The 19,884-nt window shown below is 42.3% G+C and overlaps 3 protein-coding genes across 4 annotated transcripts in view; 1 reads left to right on the top strand and 2 right to left on the bottom strand.

Moving 5' to 3' along the window:
- Positions 1-4,995: 4,995 nt before the first annotated feature.
- LOC115026746 (claudin-10-like) lies at positions 4,996-9,086 on the bottom strand. The gene is made up of 5 exons (XM_029459696.1): positions 8,855-9,086; positions 5,680-5,841; positions 5,499-5,586; positions 5,281-5,388; positions 4,996-5,191 (listed from the first exon to the last, which is right to left on the bottom strand). Exons 1-5 carry the CDS (start codon positions 9,084-9,086, stop codon positions 4,996-4,998), a joined length of 786 nt encoding a protein of 261 aa, XP_029315556.1.
- A 1,173-nt stretch (positions 9,087-10,259) lies between these two features.
- LOC115026567 (claudin-10-like) lies at positions 10,260-14,038 on the bottom strand. Its single transcript, XM_029459428.1, has 5 exons — positions 13,825-14,038; positions 10,888-11,049; positions 10,717-10,798; positions 10,524-10,628; positions 10,260-10,416 (listed from the first exon to the last, which is right to left on the bottom strand). The coding sequence occupies exons 1-5, from the start codon at positions 14,036-14,038 to the stop codon at positions 10,260-10,262; spliced, it is 720 nt and encodes a 239-aa protein (XP_029315288.1).
- Positions 14,039-16,143: 2,105 nt separating this feature from the next.
- The window catches only part of LOC115026714 (multidrug resistance-associated protein 4-like), a 35,456-nt gene continuing 31,715 nt past the window's right edge, over positions 16,144-19,884 (top strand). For both annotated transcript variants that reach the window (XM_029459644.1, XM_029459642.1), the window contains exons 1-4: positions 16,144-16,504; positions 17,543-17,653; positions 19,340-19,460; positions 19,578-19,802. In XM_029459644.1, coding sequence (XP_029315504.1) covers positions 16,431-16,504; positions 17,543-17,653; positions 19,340-19,460; positions 19,578-19,802 — 531 coding nt within the window. In that variant the 5' untranslated portion in view covers positions 16,144-16,430. The remainder of the gene's footprint in view (positions 16,505-17,542; positions 17,654-19,339; positions 19,461-19,577; positions 19,803-19,884) is intronic.

Genomic DNA, 19,884 nt, shown 5'->3' with positions numbered 1-19,884 from the left:
CCACCTGGCCTGCCGGGAGTTCAGTCTCTTGGCTGATTGGATGTACGCCAAATTCTTGTGGTCAGTCCAAACCAGAAAAGGCAGCTTGGTCCCCTCGAGCCAGTGATGCCATTCCTCCAGCGCCAGCTAAACGGCCAATAACTCCTGGTTCCCGATGTCGTAATTTCTCTCTGCCGGCGCAAATTTCTTGGAGAAGAAGGCACAGGGGTGAAGCGTCTGGTCGTCGGCCGCCCTCTGCGACAAGATGCCCCCTACCCCTACGTCGGAGGCGTCCACCTCCACCACAAACTGTCTCTCCGGGTGCGGAACTCGCAGGATGGGAGCAGAGGTGAAACGGGACCTGAGGTTCTGGAAAGCCCCCTCAGCCGAGGGAGACCACTGATACAGCACCTTTGAAGAGGTGAGGGCCGTGAGTGGGGCAGCCACCGTGCTATAGCCGCAGATGAACCTTCGGTAAAAGTTTGCGAACCCCAGGAACCGCTGTAACTGCTTAGTCAGGAACCGGCCAGGAGGTGACCGCGGAGACTTTGGCAGGCATGCTCCCCCGTCCCACGATGTATCCCAGAAACGAGACAGAGGTGGTATGGAACTCACATTTCTCGGTTTTTACAAACAGCGAGTTCTCAAGCAGGTGTTGAAGGACGGCCTGGACATGATGCACATGTTCCCCCTTGGTACGGGAGTAGATCAAGATGTCGTCTAGGTATACGAACACCTGCTTGTTCAACATGTCTCTAAGAACATCATTTACCAATGCCTGGAATACCGCTGGGGCATTTGTGAGGCCGAACGGCATCACCAGGTATTCATAATGTCCAGATGCAGTGTTAAAAGCCGTCTTCCACTCGTCTCCCTCCCGGATCCGAACTAAATGGTAGGCATTGTGAAGGTCCAACTTCGTAAAGATGATAGCCCCTTGCAAAAACTCAAAAGCGGAGGAGATGAAGGGAAGAGGATATCGGTTCTTTACTGTGATGTCATTGAGGCCCCTGTAATCAATACACGGCCTCAGAGTCTTGTCCTTCTTTTCCACAAAGAAGAAGCCCGCCCCTGCCGATGGGGACGAGGGACGGATAATCCCGGCAGCCAGAGAGTCATTAATGTAACTTTCCATGGCCTCCCTCTCGGGTGCCGACAGGGAATACAGGTGACCACGAGGAGGGGACATGCCGGGGTGTAGCTCGTACTGACGGTGCGGGGGCAGCGACGTGGCCCGGGCCTTGCTGAATACATCCTGGAAGTCATGGTATTCAACCGGCACCCCCAATAAATCTGGAGCAGGACTGGAATAGACGGACTGCTGCGGAGAGACGGCTTACTTCAGGCACACCTTGTGGCAGGCAGGGCTCCTCCTCAGAATGGCCCCTGTCACCCAGTCAATGTTGGGGTTGTGGCGGCGCAGCCAGGGGTAGCCCAGCATCAACGGAAGATGAGGAGACCGTAGAAGGTGAAACTGGATGGTCTCCTGGTGGTTGCCGAACAGTAGCATCCGAACAGGCATGGTCTGGTGAGTGACGGTCCCCAGGAGGTGGCCGGTTAATCCCCAGCTGCATGGCAAGGTCCTCGTGCATGAGGCTAACATCAGCCCCGGAGTCAATGAACGTAGCGAGGGCATGGGACCCGTCAGTCAACAGCAGTCGAACATGACACAGGGGTCTTTGGTTGGGGAAGAGTCTTTGGGTTCGGCTCACCAGTATGTTCCCCATTACTGGCGAGCCTGGTCTTTTGCTGGGCATCTGGAAACGAAATGGCCACCCTGGCTGCAGTATAGACAGAGGTTCTTTCGTCTACTTCGCTCTTCGCTCAGCATCAAAACTGGTGGGCGCCACAGGTCCTCGCTGCCTGCCGGATGTGAAGTGACAGCTGTCGTTTCTCTCGCCTCCTCACCTGGATCCGCCGATCCAGTCTGGACGTGAGATTGATTAATCCATCTAGCGAGGATGGTAACTCAAAAGATACCAGCTCATCTTTAAGATAATCTGCTAGCCCTAGCAGGTAAGCGTCATTTTGAGCCGCAGAATTCTAATCACTCTGGTGAGCTCTGGTCCGAAAGTCAATCGCATAATCAGCTACCGTCCGGTCTCCCTGCTTTAGACTCATCAGACCTCCGGTAGTGTCTGGACCCATGGAAACTCCGTCGAAGACCTTGCGTAGCTCGGCCGAAAAAGCAGCAAAAGAGGAGCAAGCTGTCGTCTGTCGCTCCCATTCTGCTGTTCCCTACAGCCGAGCTCTCCCCGTCAGGTGGGTGATGACGAAAGCCACCTTACGCCCCTCCGAATTGAAGGTGTTCGGCTTCAAGGCGAACAGGAGAGAACAGTTTGTAATGAACGGGTTGCAGCCCTCTGTATCACCGGCATAGCGCTCCGGGGTCCCCACCTGAGGCTCCGGTGCTGGTCCTGGATCTGAAACTGGCGGCAGCGGAGCAGGAGGAGGCCCAGGACTAGTTGCAGATCTCATAGCTAGCGTTAGCTGCTGAACCTGGGCAACTAACGTAGCCATCACTTGCTCCTGGTTAACGGCTGACTGCCGTAGCTCGTTCGTCATCGAGGCAAACCTCGCCTCATGATGCTGGATGGCGTTCTCCACCTGCTCCATCCGGTTCAGAGGTGGCGCTGTGTGTGCTGGGTCCATGAGTGGCCAGATTGTTCTGTCACAACAAGTCGATGGTGAACCCAAGTGCAACACACAGGAAACCAAGGATAATTGGTAATGACCTTTATTAGTAGTTATAGTTAGCAGGTTATAGCCGAGTACACTCATCCACAGCGGGATGATAATAATCCACAAGGACCAACCAATAGGTAGCAGGCAAGGGGTAAATTGGGGCCGGGCGGAGGGTCGGGAAACAGGCAAGGCAGGTTGAAGGAATCCTGTCTGGGTCGGGAAACAGGCAAGGCAGACAGGTCCAAAACAGGCTTGGTCGGGAAACAGGCAAAGCAGGCAGGTCAGGGGCAGGCAGGGTCGGCAACGAGAGCTCTGTTTGGGGAAGAGCGCTGGAAAGACTTGCATAATACAGAGTACAATCCGTAAATAAGGGCTTGATTAATTGACAGCAGCCTGAGCCCAAGTGAGGTGATGAGGTGGGAGTGGCTGGCTGGTGAGGTGAGAAGGAGGCGGGGTGTGGAAAAGTACTGGGCTGAGGTAAGAAGTACTGGAGCAGACTGTGACAATTTTACACTGGAATTATAATTCCTTTGTCTTTCTTTAGGGGAGTGGAATATTTGTTTCACAGTTTGAGCATGATGTTGTTTTTTCAAAAATGTAATTTACTCCAGCAGAGCAGGCAATCCTGGCTTTGTTTTTTGTCAGTTCTAGGTTCTAGGTTTCCTGTTTTATTTTGTAAAGTTCATTCCCCTTGTGTCATGTCTAGTTGTACTTCCTGTCTGTGTGTTTTCCCACCCTTTGTGATTGTTAATTTGATCCTCCTGTGTCCATTCACCCTGCCCTTGTGTCCTTGCCTTTCTCCCCCAGCTGTGTCTCGTTCCCTTCATTAGTTTCTGTGTGTATATATATCCCTGTCAGTCTCATTGTTCCTTGTCGGTTCGTCATTTCATGTTACGCCCTTATTGGTGGCTGTGTTCCTGTGTGTCTTCCTGGTTTGTGTGTTCAGTTGACTTTTTACCTTTTGTATTGTTATAGTCTGCGCCCTCTGTTGTTTTGCTTGTTAGCTTTTTTTGTATTTTTGGCTTTGTTTAATTAAAGCTCACTTTTCGTTAATATCCTTGTCTGCTGTACTGCATTTGGGTCCTCACCTTTTCCCTGGTGTAACATTTGGTGCATTTCATTCCAACAAGGGCAAATGTGGAACCAAAAAAACCCCATACAGTTTGCTGCTGTCATCAACCCCCTGCATGCTTGGATATAGCCTGCACACATAAAATAGAGGTCAATTTATATGCTATCAAAAGAGTGTTACGTTCTATGCCTCCATTCTGTGGTTTTGCAGTACTTTCACATATGCACACCGCAAGGTCAATGGGTTAGTGACCTTGTGACCAATTCACACATACAGAAAGAAATGCATTGTGCAAATGTGGTTTGTGTACATCATCACATGTTATGTCTTGACCTGTGATTCGACTGTTTTGTGACCATCACTTTGATAATGTGTTTGTTCAGTTTTATGTACCATTTAGCTCTTAACATGTGAACAAGGCAATAGCACGCACATGAAACTAGGAAAATAAGGGGCGATAAGGGGCTCACCTGTGCGGGACTGACAGGTGTCCTCTGTGCTCTCTGCGGCTGGATACTCCGATGTTCCTGTGGTGTATCGCTAACACGGAGGCTGCCCCGTCACTGTGTCCCTGCCCACCGTCTAACCGGCTGACCTGCTGCTGGGCCCGGTCTCCCCGTCTGGGTGTAGCCTGCAGTCTGTGGCTACAGCTAACACACTCGACCCCTCTCTCCGGCTGGTTTCGCAGCCTCCTCGACATCACCTGGACTATGAAACTGCTGGATCATACCGTTTCTGACCCTCCACACCACCATGGGGATCATCAAACTGTTCATATGGATTGCTCTTTGTTTTGTGTCTACACTATATGTCTGGTTTTGTTTGTCTGTTCTCCCTCTCATTGTTTTTGCTGTTTTTATCTCCTGTATTTTGTAAGGTGTCCTTGGGTGTCTTGAAAGGCGCCTCCAAATAAAATGTATTATTATTATTATACATGAAAGAAAACAATTGGAGAGACACAATACTCATTAGGTATAAAGTTTTTTTTATTACAAATAAATTCATAGGTATTCCAGTGACATTCTGAAGTGCAATGCGTGCTTTTGTTAAATCACAACAAAGGTAGCAAATGATGAGTAAACACAAGAAAGTGTATTATTTTTACAAAGTATGAACAAAACAACATGACAAGAGCATGAACACAACAACAATGAAAAATAAATCACAATTGTACATGGTGCACTGAAAAGAAAGCAGATGGATTTTTCATCCTATCTGTATGTGATATGCTGATTGTTAGTTAATCAGATTTGGAACTACTACACAAATGCATCTCTTTCTGAGATTTTCATGGGGGTCGTCTGTGACAGATTTGAGATTTTGGAGCTCCTGGATGGTCCTGAGCCCGTATAAGAGCCGTACTGCCTGGAAGGTTTGTAGTATCCGGTGAACAGGGTTCTTCCTCCGGAGCGAGGAGCCATGTATGTGCCTCCTCCATAGGCGTATACCACTTGACTGCAAGATCAAAACATTGCCAAAGTTAATAATGTGGTAGAATCTCTGCATTTACAGGAAAAAGAGGGAAGATGGATGAATTTGAATACCTTTCAGGGCAAATAACTCGGTAGACTGTAGCGGCGTAAAACACAGCCCCTAGAAGGATTAAAAAACATCCTACCAATCCTAGAAATATGGGAGGTCCTAGGTCATACCTGGAGTGAGTTCAGATGTAAGAAGAAATGTCATGATACATTGTACATACTGTAAATACATCATATTTTAATCTAATATTTAAATTAAAGGTGGACTCTTATGTACGTACCGTAAGACCCCCGGCCCTACACTGGCAGCAAAGGTTGTTCTGGCAACCCTGTTGATGTACAAGCAGTAGGCAGAAACATCTGATACACCTGCATGCAGAGGTTTCGTTGATATTAAGAAATAGTGATGGCAAAACATTTCTGTCATTTACAGAGACACACTCATGTTTGTTTTGTACTCACTACCAGCAATATGGAACACTGTTCCGGTAAACAGAAGCGTGTCCTTGGTTTTATCAGCTCCACCAATATAAGTGCACTCCATCCCAACAAAGCAAAGTATCACTCCAAAGAATCCAAGAGTTAACCCACACATTAGCAATCCTCGTACTCCCTGGACGAAAGCTACGGGAAACAGAAAGAAAGAGTTCAGGTAAGAAAAAAAAGAGAAAGTATTCAACAGACAGAATACTTCTAGAACAACGTTCATTTTCTCTCAGACAGAAAATCAGCTGATGTGAGTATGACATTGAGGATATCCAAAGCTCCTTGTTTTCACTGCAGGGAGTAGACACAATAATATGAACACTTTTACAATACAATGAGGTTGAACTAAAGTATTACTGTTTACGCTTATTACATTTTTTATCAGTTTTGCTGAATCGAATGGTAACTTTAGAAGCAGTGATGACAACACAAAACTATAACTACACCTTCAAAAATTAACATAGTCAGTTGAATCAACACTTCTCTGGGAACCATCACCTTATCGTGGTGGAGAGGTTTGTGTGTCCCTATGAACCTGAGAGCTGTGTTGTCTGGAGCCTAGTGCTCCTGGTAGGGTCTCCCAAGGCAAATTGGTCTCAGGCGAGGGGCTAGACAAAGAATGGTTTAAAAACGACTTCATGAAAGAAAGGGAAAGGAAAGGAGAGACCCTGCCCGGAGGAAGCCCGTGGCCCCTGTCTGGAGCCAGGCCCAGACGGAGGGCCCGACAGCGAGCGCCTGGTGGCCGGGTTTGCCACGGAGCCCGGTTGGGCACAGCCTGAAGAAACTACGTGGTGCCTCCCATCCATCCATCCTGTGGGCCCACCACTCATTGTTGAGTTGCCCAAAGTGTGAGGAGTCGGGCCGGGGTGGGGATACTCACTAGCCCCCGGCGGAGCGCCGCTACGTTGGAGTTTACCCCGGTGGAAGAGAGGGTCGCCTCCCTACGCCTTCGGGTTATGGGGGGGAAAACTCTGACTGTTGTTTGTGCCTATGCCCCAAACCGCAGTTCGGAGTATTCGGCCTTCTTGGAGACCCTGAATGGAGCACCGCAGGGGGCTCCAGTAGGGGACTCCGTAGTCTTGCTGGGAGACTTCAACGCACATGTGGGAAACGATGGAGACACCTGGAGAGGCGTGATTGGGAGGAAGGGCCTCCCTGATCTAAACCCGAACGGTTGTTTGTTGTTGGACTTCTGTGTTAGTCATGGAATGGCCATAACAAACACCATGTTCGAACATAAGGATGCTCATAAGTGCACGTGGTACCAGAGCACCCTAGGCCAAAGGTCAATGATCGATTTTGTAATCGTATCATCTGATCTGAGGCCGCATGTTTTGGACTCTTGGGTGAAGAGAGGGGCGGAGCTGTCGACTGATCACCATCTGGTGGTGAGTTGGATCAAGGGGTGGGGGAAGACTCTGGACAGACCTGGTAAACCCAAACGGGTAGTGCGGGTGAACTGGGAACGTCTGGAGGAAGCCCCTGTCCTGGGGATCTTTAACTCACACCTCCGGCGGAGCTTTTCAGACAACCCTGTGGAGGTTGGGGGCATTGAACCTGAGTGGGCGATGTTCAAAACCTCTATTGCTGAAGCTGCGGTGATGAGCTGTGGTCTCAAGGTCTTAGGTGCCACAAGGGGCGGTAACCCTCGAACATCGTGGTGGACCCCGGTGGTCAGGGAAGCCGTCCGACTGAAGAAGGAGTCCTTCTGGGTTATGTTATCCGGGAGGACCCCGGAAACAGTTGCAGGGTACTGAAGGACTAGAAGGGCGGCAGCCTCTGCCGTGTCAAAGGCAAAGCAGCGGGTGTGGGAGAAGTTCGGAGAAATTATGAACAAGGACTTTCGGTCGGCACCAAGGTGCTTCTGGAAAACCATCCGGCACCTCAGGAGGGGGAAGCGAGAAACCATCCAAGCTGTGTACAGCAAGGGTGGGACCCTGCTGACTTCTAGTAAGGATGCCACCTGGGCGCCTCCCTAGGGAGGTGTTCCAGGCACATCCAGCTGGGAGGAGACCCCGGGGAAGACCCAGGACTCGGTGGAGAGATTATATCTCCTCACTGGCCTGGGAACGCCTCAGGATCCCCCAGTCGGAGCTGGAGGATGTGGCCCGGAGAAGGGAAGATTGGGGTTCCTTGCTGGAGCTGCTGCCCCCGCGACCCGATCCCGGATAAGCGGTAGACGATGGATGGAGTTGAATCAACACTTTTCTGACAAAATTGTAACATAGTAACATTTTACTTCCTACTTTAACTTTGAACTTTTAATTGTATTGTGTGCACTCAGCTTCAGCTCTGGTGTAAACTTAACGTTACTTAGTGCACTCATCCATTGCTATGCTTTGTTATTCATATTTTTCTATTCATTCAGATTGTTAAACCTGAATATGAACAACAATTAAATGTTAAGTAATTACATTCAGTAGAAGGAGTATAAAACACACTATTTCCATTTGAAATACGAATTAAAGTAACCCATACAGTCTCACAAAACTGAAATACATTTTGTGAAATCAAAGTCAGTATTTATCAGTTGTATTCTTAATGCTTAGAATATTTGAAGGTTTCAATTGGACACAGGAATGTGTCTGTCTATGTGAGTTTGTTAAATGCATAACATTCATCACACAACATATTCATGTAATCATCTAATGGCATTTTTGTGTTAATAATGTGAAGTAGACGCCTTTCTACAAAAACATGTAACAAAGATTTAACATTGTTCCTTTAATCGTGTTGACCTCTGCACCTTAAAGCAATTCTTAGGGACGTTTTCTCAACAGGGGACACAAAAAGTGACAATAATGGGACAATGTTATATACTAAAAGGTAGGGTGAGAGTAGCACGAGTAGAGAATAATCCCAATTTCAGTGAACTGACCCAGTATTGTTATTTACTTGACAATATTTAACTAAATTTAGAAAACATTGGCAACCAAACCTGGTCACACCAGACCAAATAAAGCTGCAAGACGGCATTTTGTTGCTTATGAATTCAACATAACATTTTTAAGACGAAGATTACGTTATTTCTTATCCATATGCTCTGCCTGTTGAATTACGGGTCTGCAAATCCTTTTATTCATTCAAAGAGAAAGACTAAGAGAGATAGTAATAGAAACATCATTGCTGATGCAACATTTGAAGCACTTACGTGTGACACTCCAGAGCACAGGGAAGTCTCTACAGTTAGTGACAGCCGTGGAATCGGTGAAACAATCCTTCCACAGGTTAGACCAGTACCAGGCCACTCTGATGATAAAGGAGCCTCCTTGTCCTCCTATTTGGACGATTCTCCAAAAGTCCATGGCCATGGTGCACAGCACAAACAGCCATCCCACTGATGAAATCAAGAAGCCAAGTACTTGGATCAGACGTTTCCTCATTTCTGAAATCACTAAATTAAAGCAGGTAGCGTCCACTCAGGTAGAATAGAAGCAGAAAACACACTTAACGTCTACTCAGCGGTGAGCAGGATGATGAGCGGTTTCCTGTTTCAGGGCAGGATGACATTGTGTCTTTGACGTGCGCTATTAGTGTTGATGAGGGCTTGGTGCAATTGTGTGAGATGTTTACTGTAAACTTTCTGGAGTGTGCCACCCGCTACAGATAATTCACACCAACTGGAGCTACATTTCAGGTTTACATTCATTATTAGTGTCCGGCAAAAATACATTTAATATATTTACAGTAAAAAAAAAGCCCATTCTTGTCACATTCACATATCATACTAACATATTATTAGGATTAAAAGGGAGATTCACTCGGATCTTCTTAAGAGAACATAACACAAAGTGCAAAGCTGCTGCCCTCTTCAGACATGCTGCAATCACTGACAAGCAGATATGACTCTGTCATACTCTGCTGACAAAACAATAACTTCATGGTCTGCTGAAACTCTATTTTATCTTTGTTATTTTGACTCGCATAATCTTCTAAAAAAACACAGCCTTCTCATCATTTGCCACACATTTCAATCAGACAAGGACACGATGCAGTCCTTTTCTGACCTTCTTCAAGTTTGCTAATTACAAAATCATAGAAACAAGAGAGTCTGTGTTTGACACAGTTTTAAATATTGTCATTACAGAAGAACAACATGTGCACAGTTAGAGGTACAACCAACAAAGGAAATGTCTTACAAAATATTAGACATTTTATTGCCACATACATAAAAAAAAGGAACAATTATGCAATGATCAGATTATAAAGGCCAACTCTTGACCATATGTTTTTGATTTAGCTGTTATACGTATACAGTATTATACAATGTTACAGCAATAATGAACAACTGCCAAATACAGAAGTTGTCTTCTGTATAGAAACACCAGAGAGTAAACTGTAGCATACAACTTTAAATGTGGAACTCTGGAAGAAACATTTCAATATTTAAACTTAGTTCCAGGTCAGTCACACATTAATATCAACAAATTGTCTTGCTATTAGACCGAAACCACCAACTTCTATTACAGTGTGCTGCATAATTTAGACTTAGTATACAGTAGATCTTTTAAGATTCACCAGTGGCTTCAACTAAAAGTGTTTTATATTCACATCCCTCACACATATACGTTCTTATCAAAGTGCAGCGTCCTGGAGGAGTTGCTGTAGTCTGGAGGCGGCCTCTGGTTTACAGACTTCGCCTGCCCTCTGGGGTAGGAGGAGATATGAGAATGTGAGGCACCACCTTTGTAGATATAGTTTGCCTGACTGTGGCTGTAAAGAGACATAAAATAGATTCATCTTCACAAGTCAAACACCTATAATTCAATCGTACATATATATTGTATAATGTAAACATGGTTTGTGTTACTCAAACTAACCTTTTGGTAAAAGAACCTGCGATGGAGAAGCAGAGCATGCTGCCTCCGAGGATACAGAGAATAGATCCTGACCAGCCGATAAAAAGCGCAGCTCCAAGTTCATACCTACAGACAAGGACTGATGCTTCATGATCATTTTTCTGAATTGTTTGAGTCACATTAAAACACTCACTGGGTGTCAGAGGATTCTTACTTCTGTGCTACAAACATTGGGTCAAAAAACTCTGTTGTAATCCGGTGTGCATAGAGGGAGCACGAAGAAAGGGAGCAGATGCCTGAGAAGAACAAGAAAAAAAAAAGGGAATCTTAATCATATCACAAAGAAAAACATACATTTTTTCATAGACTTTCCCATTATACTTACCACTAAGAAGGAAGCTTACACCAGCAAAGCAGGCAATCCTGGCTTTGTTTTTGTCAGTTCCTCCGATTTTGGTGCATTTCATTCCAACAAGGGCAAATGTGGAACCAAAAAATCCCATACAGACGGCTGCAATCATCAATCCCCTGCATGCTTGGATATAGCCTGCACACATAAAATAGAGGTCAACTTATATGCAATCAAAAGAGTGTTACGTTCTGTGGCTCCATTCTGTGGTTTTGCATTCCTTGTACTTTCACACCTGCACACCGCAAGGTCAATGGGTTAGTGACCTTGTGAACAATTCATACATAAAGCAAGAAATACAATTTGTCACAAGTAACCCTCGTTGTTTTCAGGCACTTTGTGATAGTGTCGATCACAAACGTCCCATTAAGATGTGATTTTGAGGCAAATATTACCTTTGAAGTTAACCCCTGAAACTAGTCAGCCGTGGGGAAAAGCCGCCTGAGGTTCCTCGTAAATCCCCTTCATAGCTTTCAAGCTGCTAGAACGAGGCTAAACATTGACATATTTGGAGGTAAATGAGTTGTTCCTTGAAGACTTCCAATAAGCCTTAGGGTATCTATTAGCCCTGAGTAGCAATGAACTTCTATGACTAGGAGCTGAGGTTGAACACTTATAAGGCACGGAAAACAGAAAATAAATTTGACATAATTGACCAATAAAACAAGAATCCGATAAGGGGAAAAGCTCAGACCATCCAGTGCCAGCATCGAGGGAAAGTCTTTGCAGTTGGAGATTCCAGTTGAATCGGTGACGCAGGTCTTCCACAGATTCGACCAGTAGGTAGCTGTGGTGATGACTGTTCCATCAAGTGAAGCTACCTTCCAGTAGTCTGTCGGCAAGGTGGAAGACACCAGCACCCACCCTGAAGTGCTTACAATAAAGGCCAAGATCTCCTGAAACATGCTGCTCATTCTGCAGAGAGGACTCCTCCACACTAACTGCCAATTACGTTGGTGAGACTTGAAATTGATTAATGGTTCCCTAGCTCGTAAAGCTTGTTGAAAATGTAGCTATGCTCTGCAGTAGTAAGTGCAATGGATAGGTTGTGATTGATAGTCAATGTGTTGTGGACTGTTATATTCTGCAGGGAGGAGTTTGGCCTTAAACATGAACAAGTGGCCAATAGACTATTATCATCCAGTACACGTCACTGTGACTCAGTCGTGATGATGACGTTTAAAATTAAAGCCACTTTAGGCATGCACAATTAATTATTTGCTCTGTGTTTGTGTGTGCCCATTTTGAGCAGAGGTGATGAAGTAAACGTACATTACTCTGTTACAAGTAAAGTTTGCATTTAAAATCTTACAGAAGTACAGAAGTTTTAGCATCAAAATATACTTAAATTACCAAAAGTAAAAGTACTCATTCAGCACAACCGAATACATAATATATAATTCAATCATAATTATTATAAATACTTTTAGGTAGGATACAGTACAGTGAATGTGTCACCTTCTGCCTTTCACCTTGCACTGCCACCTATAATTAATACACAACAAGAGTGCAGTGACTTCCTGAAAGACTTAAAATAGCAGGATTTAGATAACTTATTAACAGCATGTCACTGACTCTGATGTCACAGCATGTGGATGAAACTTTCAGTTACATTACAGAGAAATGTGTTAATCAATTAAGAAAAGTGTAACTGAAAATATATTTGGGATGTCACAGATAAAAAGCAAACAAGAGGGAAATGAGGCAAAAAGGGAATTCATGAAGCTTTTGTGATATGAAATAGATCGCCACCTGGTGGTTGTAGTCTATATAGTAGATAACGTTTCTATAAACACAGATGGAGCTGAGAATCTCAATGCACTCCGTAATTATTCTCTTTTTAATACATTTTGTTAACATAACATAATTCTAAATCTTCCTCGATTGGGTGAATTTATAGATTTTTTAAAAATGTATTGTATTTTATCTTCCAATTCAGTTGTAAACAATGTGAGTTGAAATATGTTCAGCAAATTGAATTTCTTTTTTTAATTGAATGGATTATATTCTCCCTTACTGGCCCCATTGCTGCCTACGACAGGTATTTGAACACTTCCTCTAAACTGATACAGACACACTCGTCTTCACATTACCAAAAAGGATTACACATTTGCAACAGTTAACCCGTGAGTCATAATCTGGAGCAGAAATCATTATTTACTAATTTTTTCAGCATGAATTAGATTTTTTGCTGTAACAATATTTGTCGAGTCATTTGAGATTATATCAACAATGACCAATAAAAGATATTGATAAAATGTTGTTATGGAAAAAGGTACAATTTAAACAAAAGAGGGATTTTTTTCTTCTTTTTTGAAACAGATGTCTGAAAAGTGGCACAATCTGAGATTTAAAATGAAAATCTGGGCATAAAAAGAAAAGATAATCTGATTATTTCACTGACAAACTGACAAAACGCTGTCAGACTGTATCCCGTACAAAGGATACTTAAAAATGGACCTCAAAATAAAGATTTCTTTGCAAATCACATCATCTAAAACTTAAAACAGTTTATTTCCCAGTCACCTTCAATTGTATTTTCAAAAACTAGTTTATTTATTAAACACCTGAAAATAAATGTAAAAAATATACATTGAATTTACTCTGCTAAGATTGAGCTTTGAAAGAACTTTGAAAGCAGTTTAATAGTTCTTGATACGTCACCTACATACTCACAAAACCAAGGAGATACATTCATTTCTGTGGTGAGGAATTTTAAGGTTACACTATGTTATTACGTGTTATGAAGATTTCAGAAAGCACCACCTCTTGGCATAACGTAGTACATAGGCACACACATGTTCACGCACTAAATGTGCTTCTAATCGCTTTATTAACAAAGAAATGCATCAGTGTGAGAACAGACAGATACTGTCATGTGGTCTCTGTGAAACACCGACCCTCTTAGCTTACCTTCCAGCTGAAGGATAGTATGATGTGGTCTGCAGTGTAGACCTCCAATGGCATTTCCAGCACAGTTGTTCCACAGACCCTGGAGCACCCAGGTCGCTGTGATGACTGAGGATGCCCGGCTGGTGGCCCTCCATTCGTTGGACACTGTGGCAGCAATCGTGGCTCCCAGCCCAGCTAGGCCGCTGAGAAGAGCCATAATCTGCAAGACTGACATTTGGAGGTTTAAGATATGTATACAGTCTTTTAGCAGATTCAAGACAATGAGAAGAAATAAAATGGCCCCAGGCAGGCAAATTACACCGTGGACATGTGTTTCATCGAGATGATTTACAGACAGGATATCTTGCCTGCGTCTCTAGTGGCGAGGGATGGACACAGGTGTCTGAAAGTGAAACAGTAAGAAAGCAGGAGCTGGCAGTTAGTCATTACATTTTGGCAAGCGGTTTTTGAAACACACATTTTGGTCTACAAATAAGGTCAAGTACCATATTAACATAAGAAATAAAGGAGTAATCAGTAATCCTTCAATGAAGAAGCAGTGTGACAAAGTCCAGTTACTGGTTCATCTATTTCCGCACACAATATTTAGCAACTGAATCACCAATGATTGTCAGCTTATGTGTGAACATGTTGTCCCTCATGAGAGTGTCAGTTTTTATCTCAAATAAAACAAGATAAACATACTACATTTAGTTCAAATTAAGCCAATTATAAAAAAGAGAACAAAACTTAATCGGCTGTAAAGTGAACCTCAGTAAAGTTTTATAGGAAATCATTAGTGAGACTAAGACTTTGTCAGAAAGATTGCAAATTCTTTGTATTATTTTACATGATTATAATTATTCATTTTTTTTATAGGATAAATACAAACAAACAGGTAATACAAAAATATATCATTATATAGATGTGTTAGGGTTGCATGTGGAGAATATGGAGTACATTTTTGAAAACAAATAAACAAAATCAAACGTTTACAATATTCTTACTGGTAAAAAAAAAAAGTGGTAGTGGGCTTCAGTATATATGACAGGAAATGGTCTTATTTTTTATCATTCACAAATAAGAAAGATTAATTATATGTATACAGTATATGTGGAGTTTTAAGTGGGGTTCCTTCATTTTATAGGTTGTGAAAACATATTCTCCTGTAGGTGTCGCTTTATTCTTTCCCTGAAACAAAAGAGAAATAGTTTTTCTCTGTGACTTGACTTGAAATGAATACTAACATGCATCCATCTGACAGGTGACATTTAAATAATTGGATGAGACCCAGAGGAAGTTCTTTAAAAAAACAGACAATCTCTAGACAATCAAATCCATGCGGGACAATATTAATTATCCATAAATTGTTTACAGGATAAAATATTGCATGTACTGTCTAAGAGACTAACAACAGAATGACTTACTCTGGTCCACAAGTGAACGTGTGTTACAGGGGAAAGGATAAAATATAAATATGGCAGCATCAATGAACTTGTCTATACAAACACGTGTCAGAGGAAATACAAAACATTTTGTAAATCTTACATTTGTTATATGTTTAAACATATTTCCAATGGCTTAGTCATTTAAAGATGAAATCATTGTTTGAAACAGATACAGTAATCAGATTAGACGGGTTTGGTACATTTTGATTTATGAATATAGGTCACAATTAAATGAATCACATGCGATTTATAGCAATAATTCATATTCTTATAATCCAAACATTGCATTTTTACACGTTTCTGCTACTTTATTCTTCTACTCTACTACATCTTAGAGGGAAATATATTATATTACAGTTATCTGACTGGAATAAGTGGTGATCTTTTTACATACTGCACACAGTACAAATCTTCACATTACCAGGTAGTTTTTGCATGTTATTGAATCCTTAAAAAGGGGTAAAAGTGAATATTTATTTTGTAGATTTACGTCTCATTTTGTTTTCTTATTTCTCAGGGAGGAATCCCTTATTCTTAGATTTCTCAAATGTCTGGAAAGTTGATTTCTATTGGAAGTATTTAAATAATCTAACTACCAGACTGACATATTTTCACTTATTATTTAAGAAAAGGACCTAATAACTAATTAATAATGACTAAGAAAGTCCATCACACAAAGTAGTTGAAATTAGCTCCACCATGACCAGCTAAGATTTAAGTGCTGTTTACAGGTGAGTTTATAAAAACAATTCAATAATATATCAAACAACGTAATATAATCATACAAAACACTATATGGACAAATTACGCATGAGTACCATAACTTTTGTTACAATTTCAGATGATATTATACTTTGTGTACATAACGATGGTGCGGGTGAGGACAGATTTCCTGACACGAGGGAGTTTGGGAAGTGATGGAGACTTCCGTCAGCCAATCCCCAGGCGGTGGGCGGGGTCACGCAGCGCCCGGCTCACCTGACTTCCAAGCCGGTTTGGTTAGGGTCAGGGTTCCAGTAGTAATCCTGTCCTGAATGTCTGTCGGTGTGATATTGACAGACATTGGAGTTTACAGCATCTGTTCTCTCAGGGTTTACCTCCTCTGAGTCTTTGTCGATATCCCCCGAGTCACACAGCCTGCAGAGAAAGTCCTCAGGTCGCTTTTGACTGCTGGGGGGCATGGAACAACTGCGGAAGGAGGCGAAGGATAATCCGTCGGCTTCAGCTAATCTTCTCTCCAAGATTTTCTTCTGGTAAGAAAAGCAGCCCGCAGTGACAGCCGTGTTTGACATAATTGAATGGAGAGCTCTCCAGTGTGACAGTTTGTGGCCACTCAAAAGACAGACTGTCCCCTGGATGTGATAGCAGGTAGCTGCAGAGCATCCGTCCATGCGTAAACATAAACCACACTGTTCCCACACAGAGGAGAGAGCTCATGCTCTTGGGTATAAATGCTTTCCTGTAGTCTTAGATGACAGACTAGTGCAGAGTAATTCTAGAATAGCATGGAGCATGAAAAATTGGGCCGGTATGTTTCAATAGTGAAGTAAAAGTAGATAGTTATTAAAAAGTACTATAGTAAAGAACATGAGAGACAGTATTACACATAGGTTATACATTATAAAGTAAAAACGTTTTGGAAGTGTGCTACAAATAAATTAATTGTTGACTGTAACATAACATTTCACTTAAATTGTGTGTTAACAAAACAAGTTGTGTTTAAACTTTGCAAAGTAAAGCTGTCATGGTTTAAAGAACTCACCACCAGCTTAACATCTGAGTAAAAGAGTTAACAAACAGTGGGATCAGCATTACTGTCACAGTCCCTGTAGCCCAACATTCAACATCAAAACACACAAGTTTTTGTATGTAAACTATTAATTAAAAATCGACACAATGCTCTTTGAGATTCTATACAGTTGCAATTAAGCTCCCGCACAAAGTTAGGCAGTGTGTGGGAGTTTATTTGCAACTTTTCAGCTACTCATCCCTCTCCTACGCACCTGTCTCATGAAATAGATGTGCAAATTGTTTTTCTGCTCTGAGAATCTAAACAGTATCATAACATTGCGTTACTCAAGTGTGTCAGTTTTTTCTTACACCCCTCATACAGGTGGACTCCATCCGTAATGCACAGTCACAATGCACTTCTGTGTTCTGGTGAAAACCTCTATCTCCTTTTTATTTTCATGCATTCTCAAGCTAAGCTAAAACTAGGTTTTCATAGTTTATTTGAACAATAATTTCAATAATTATTTTCAACTACATACTTTCATGTACTTTCTCTCTAGTTGGCTGAATCCCTTGTTCAGAATCGGGTACAAGAGGAAGTTGGAGGAAGATGACATGTATAAAGTTCTCCCAGAGGACGCTTCAGATAGACTCGGGGAGGAGCTACAATGGTAAGACATGGAGTAATATCTTATTCATTCAGTTCAAATACTTATTTACTGTGATTATCCCAAAGGTCAAAGTAGCTAATACTATGATTAGGTTTATATTCTAGGAGTCTGACGCCACAGTGATCAGTTACTGCATGCACTTTACAGACATTCTGATCTGGTACCATGTACACCTCCTTATGTTAGTAGCCCAGTAGCTTTAGTCCCATACTAAGCAAAAGTCATATTAAAAGGACCTCCTTCTCCACTGGGAGAAAGTGTTTAGTAACAGTCAAATATCAAACAGTCTTGGTTCACTGTCCCATTCAATAACTCAGTATAGCAAAAATCTTGGTGTCATTTTTGAAAAATGAAAACATCATCTTGGACAAACATGTTGAATCAATGGCTCAGTCCTGCTTTTATCATCTCAGAAACACTTCAAGGATTAGAGCGTTTCTTTATCACTGGAAACTGTTATCGACACTTTCAGAACCAGTCGATCAAACTACTGTAATTCATTCTCCCACCTCCTTCTCATCCAAAACTCTGCTGCAAGGATTTTGACTCGGGCTAGAAAACATGACCACATCTCACCAATCCTGGCTGCGTCACACTGGCTACATGTTGCTTTTAGAATTGATTTAAATATATTACTCGTTACATACAAAGCCCTGAGAGGCCTCGCCTAAGTTATTTCTCTTATTGCCCAATGTCCCTTCCCGCACCCTCCTTGGATGCGTCGATCCTGATTCCTGATTCTTACACACAGGTGATACAGCCTTTGCAGTCGGGACTCATAGACTTGGAATGACCTGCCTGAGGCAATCAGGGCTGCAAACTTTATCTCGTCTTTTAAATCCCTTATAAAAATAAAATAAAATGGCTTTTCGGAGATTTAATTTTATGTTTCATGTAATTTCAGTTAGTTTTACTCTCTGGGTTTTATTATGCTTTTAGGTTTTAGCTTTTAGTTTGGTGCTATATAAATAAGTTAATTTGTATTTATATTAATAGTGTATTAATATTGTTATTAATCTTATTATGTTTATTATTGTTATTATTATAGTAGCCGCACCACTGCCGGGCACCTCTCCACCTGCATATCTTCTAAATAATTGTCTGATGCAAAAATCAATTTTTGCGTCAGAGTTCACTTTGTGCTTGGAGGGGAGCCCACCTAAATATTGACAGTGCGAAGTTTAGCATGGTGAAAATGTCAGCACCTCCTCCATGCGAGGCCAGGGTCGAAGATATCACTTAAAAGTATAGTTCAAGTTCTTCACAGCTAAGACTAATGATGAATAATGACACATACCCACAGTTAGATACTGAAGCTGCAGTCATTTGGGTTTTTGTATTAAACTGTGGCAACAAAGCAAAGCTCTTCCTTTTATAAATTATATCCAATTAGAAGTCAAGTCTCGCTATTATTTAGTCATTATGATGCAGTGCTAGAAATACTTGATTACAGTACCTCAGTAAATATTCTACCATGTAGAAACATGCATTTAGATTGCCACACTAAAGTATGTAGTAGTATAAGATGCACACTTAGTCAGTTACACAAGCAAGCTAATATAATAATAATAATGAATTTTTCAGCTTGAATTAAAAATGTTTTACGATTTCTTAAACATTCAGTAGTGCAAAAGTTACACTGCATTATTATAGATTACTGACTGCTTTTCTTTTGACTTTTGAAAGGTACTGGAACAGAGAGGTTCAACAGGCGGCTAAAGATCTGCGCCCACCCAGACTTGCAAAAGTTCTCGTTCAGTGCTATTGGAGATCATACGCTCTCATTGGAATATACATCTTTATAGAGGTACAGTGCAATCTCAGAAACCAAATGCCTACAGAGAACAATGCTACATTAAGACATGCATTTAGCTTTTTAATGCAGCACATTCACACATCTGCTTTACATCTCATTTTCAATCAGGAAGTTATCAAAGTCATTCAGCCAATGCTACTCGGGAAGATAATCGAGTACTTTGAGAGTGATGACCCCACCAACACAGCTGCAGTCTATGAGGCCTACAGATACGCTGCAGGCATCTCCTTGTCGACCATGGGCCTGGCCGTTCTTCATCATCTCTATTTCTACCACGTCCAGCGAGCGGGCATGAAGATTCGTGTGGCCATGTGCCACATGATCTTTCGGAAGGTCAGTGAGACGCGTATGTATAACGTCATCCTCTGTCATATTCCTGTGGTTTGCATGACTGGGATTTAACACCTTTTGTTCT

Source organism: Cottoperca gobio, chromosome 21 (genome assembly GCF_900634415.1).
Source record: "Cottoperca gobio chromosome 21, fCotGob3.1, whole genome shotgun sequence".
NCBI lineage: Eukaryota > Metazoa > Chordata > Actinopteri > Perciformes > Bovichtidae > Cottoperca > Cottoperca gobio.
Note: the sequence above shows the minus strand (reverse complement) of the source record. Positions and strands in the feature narration are given on the sequence as shown.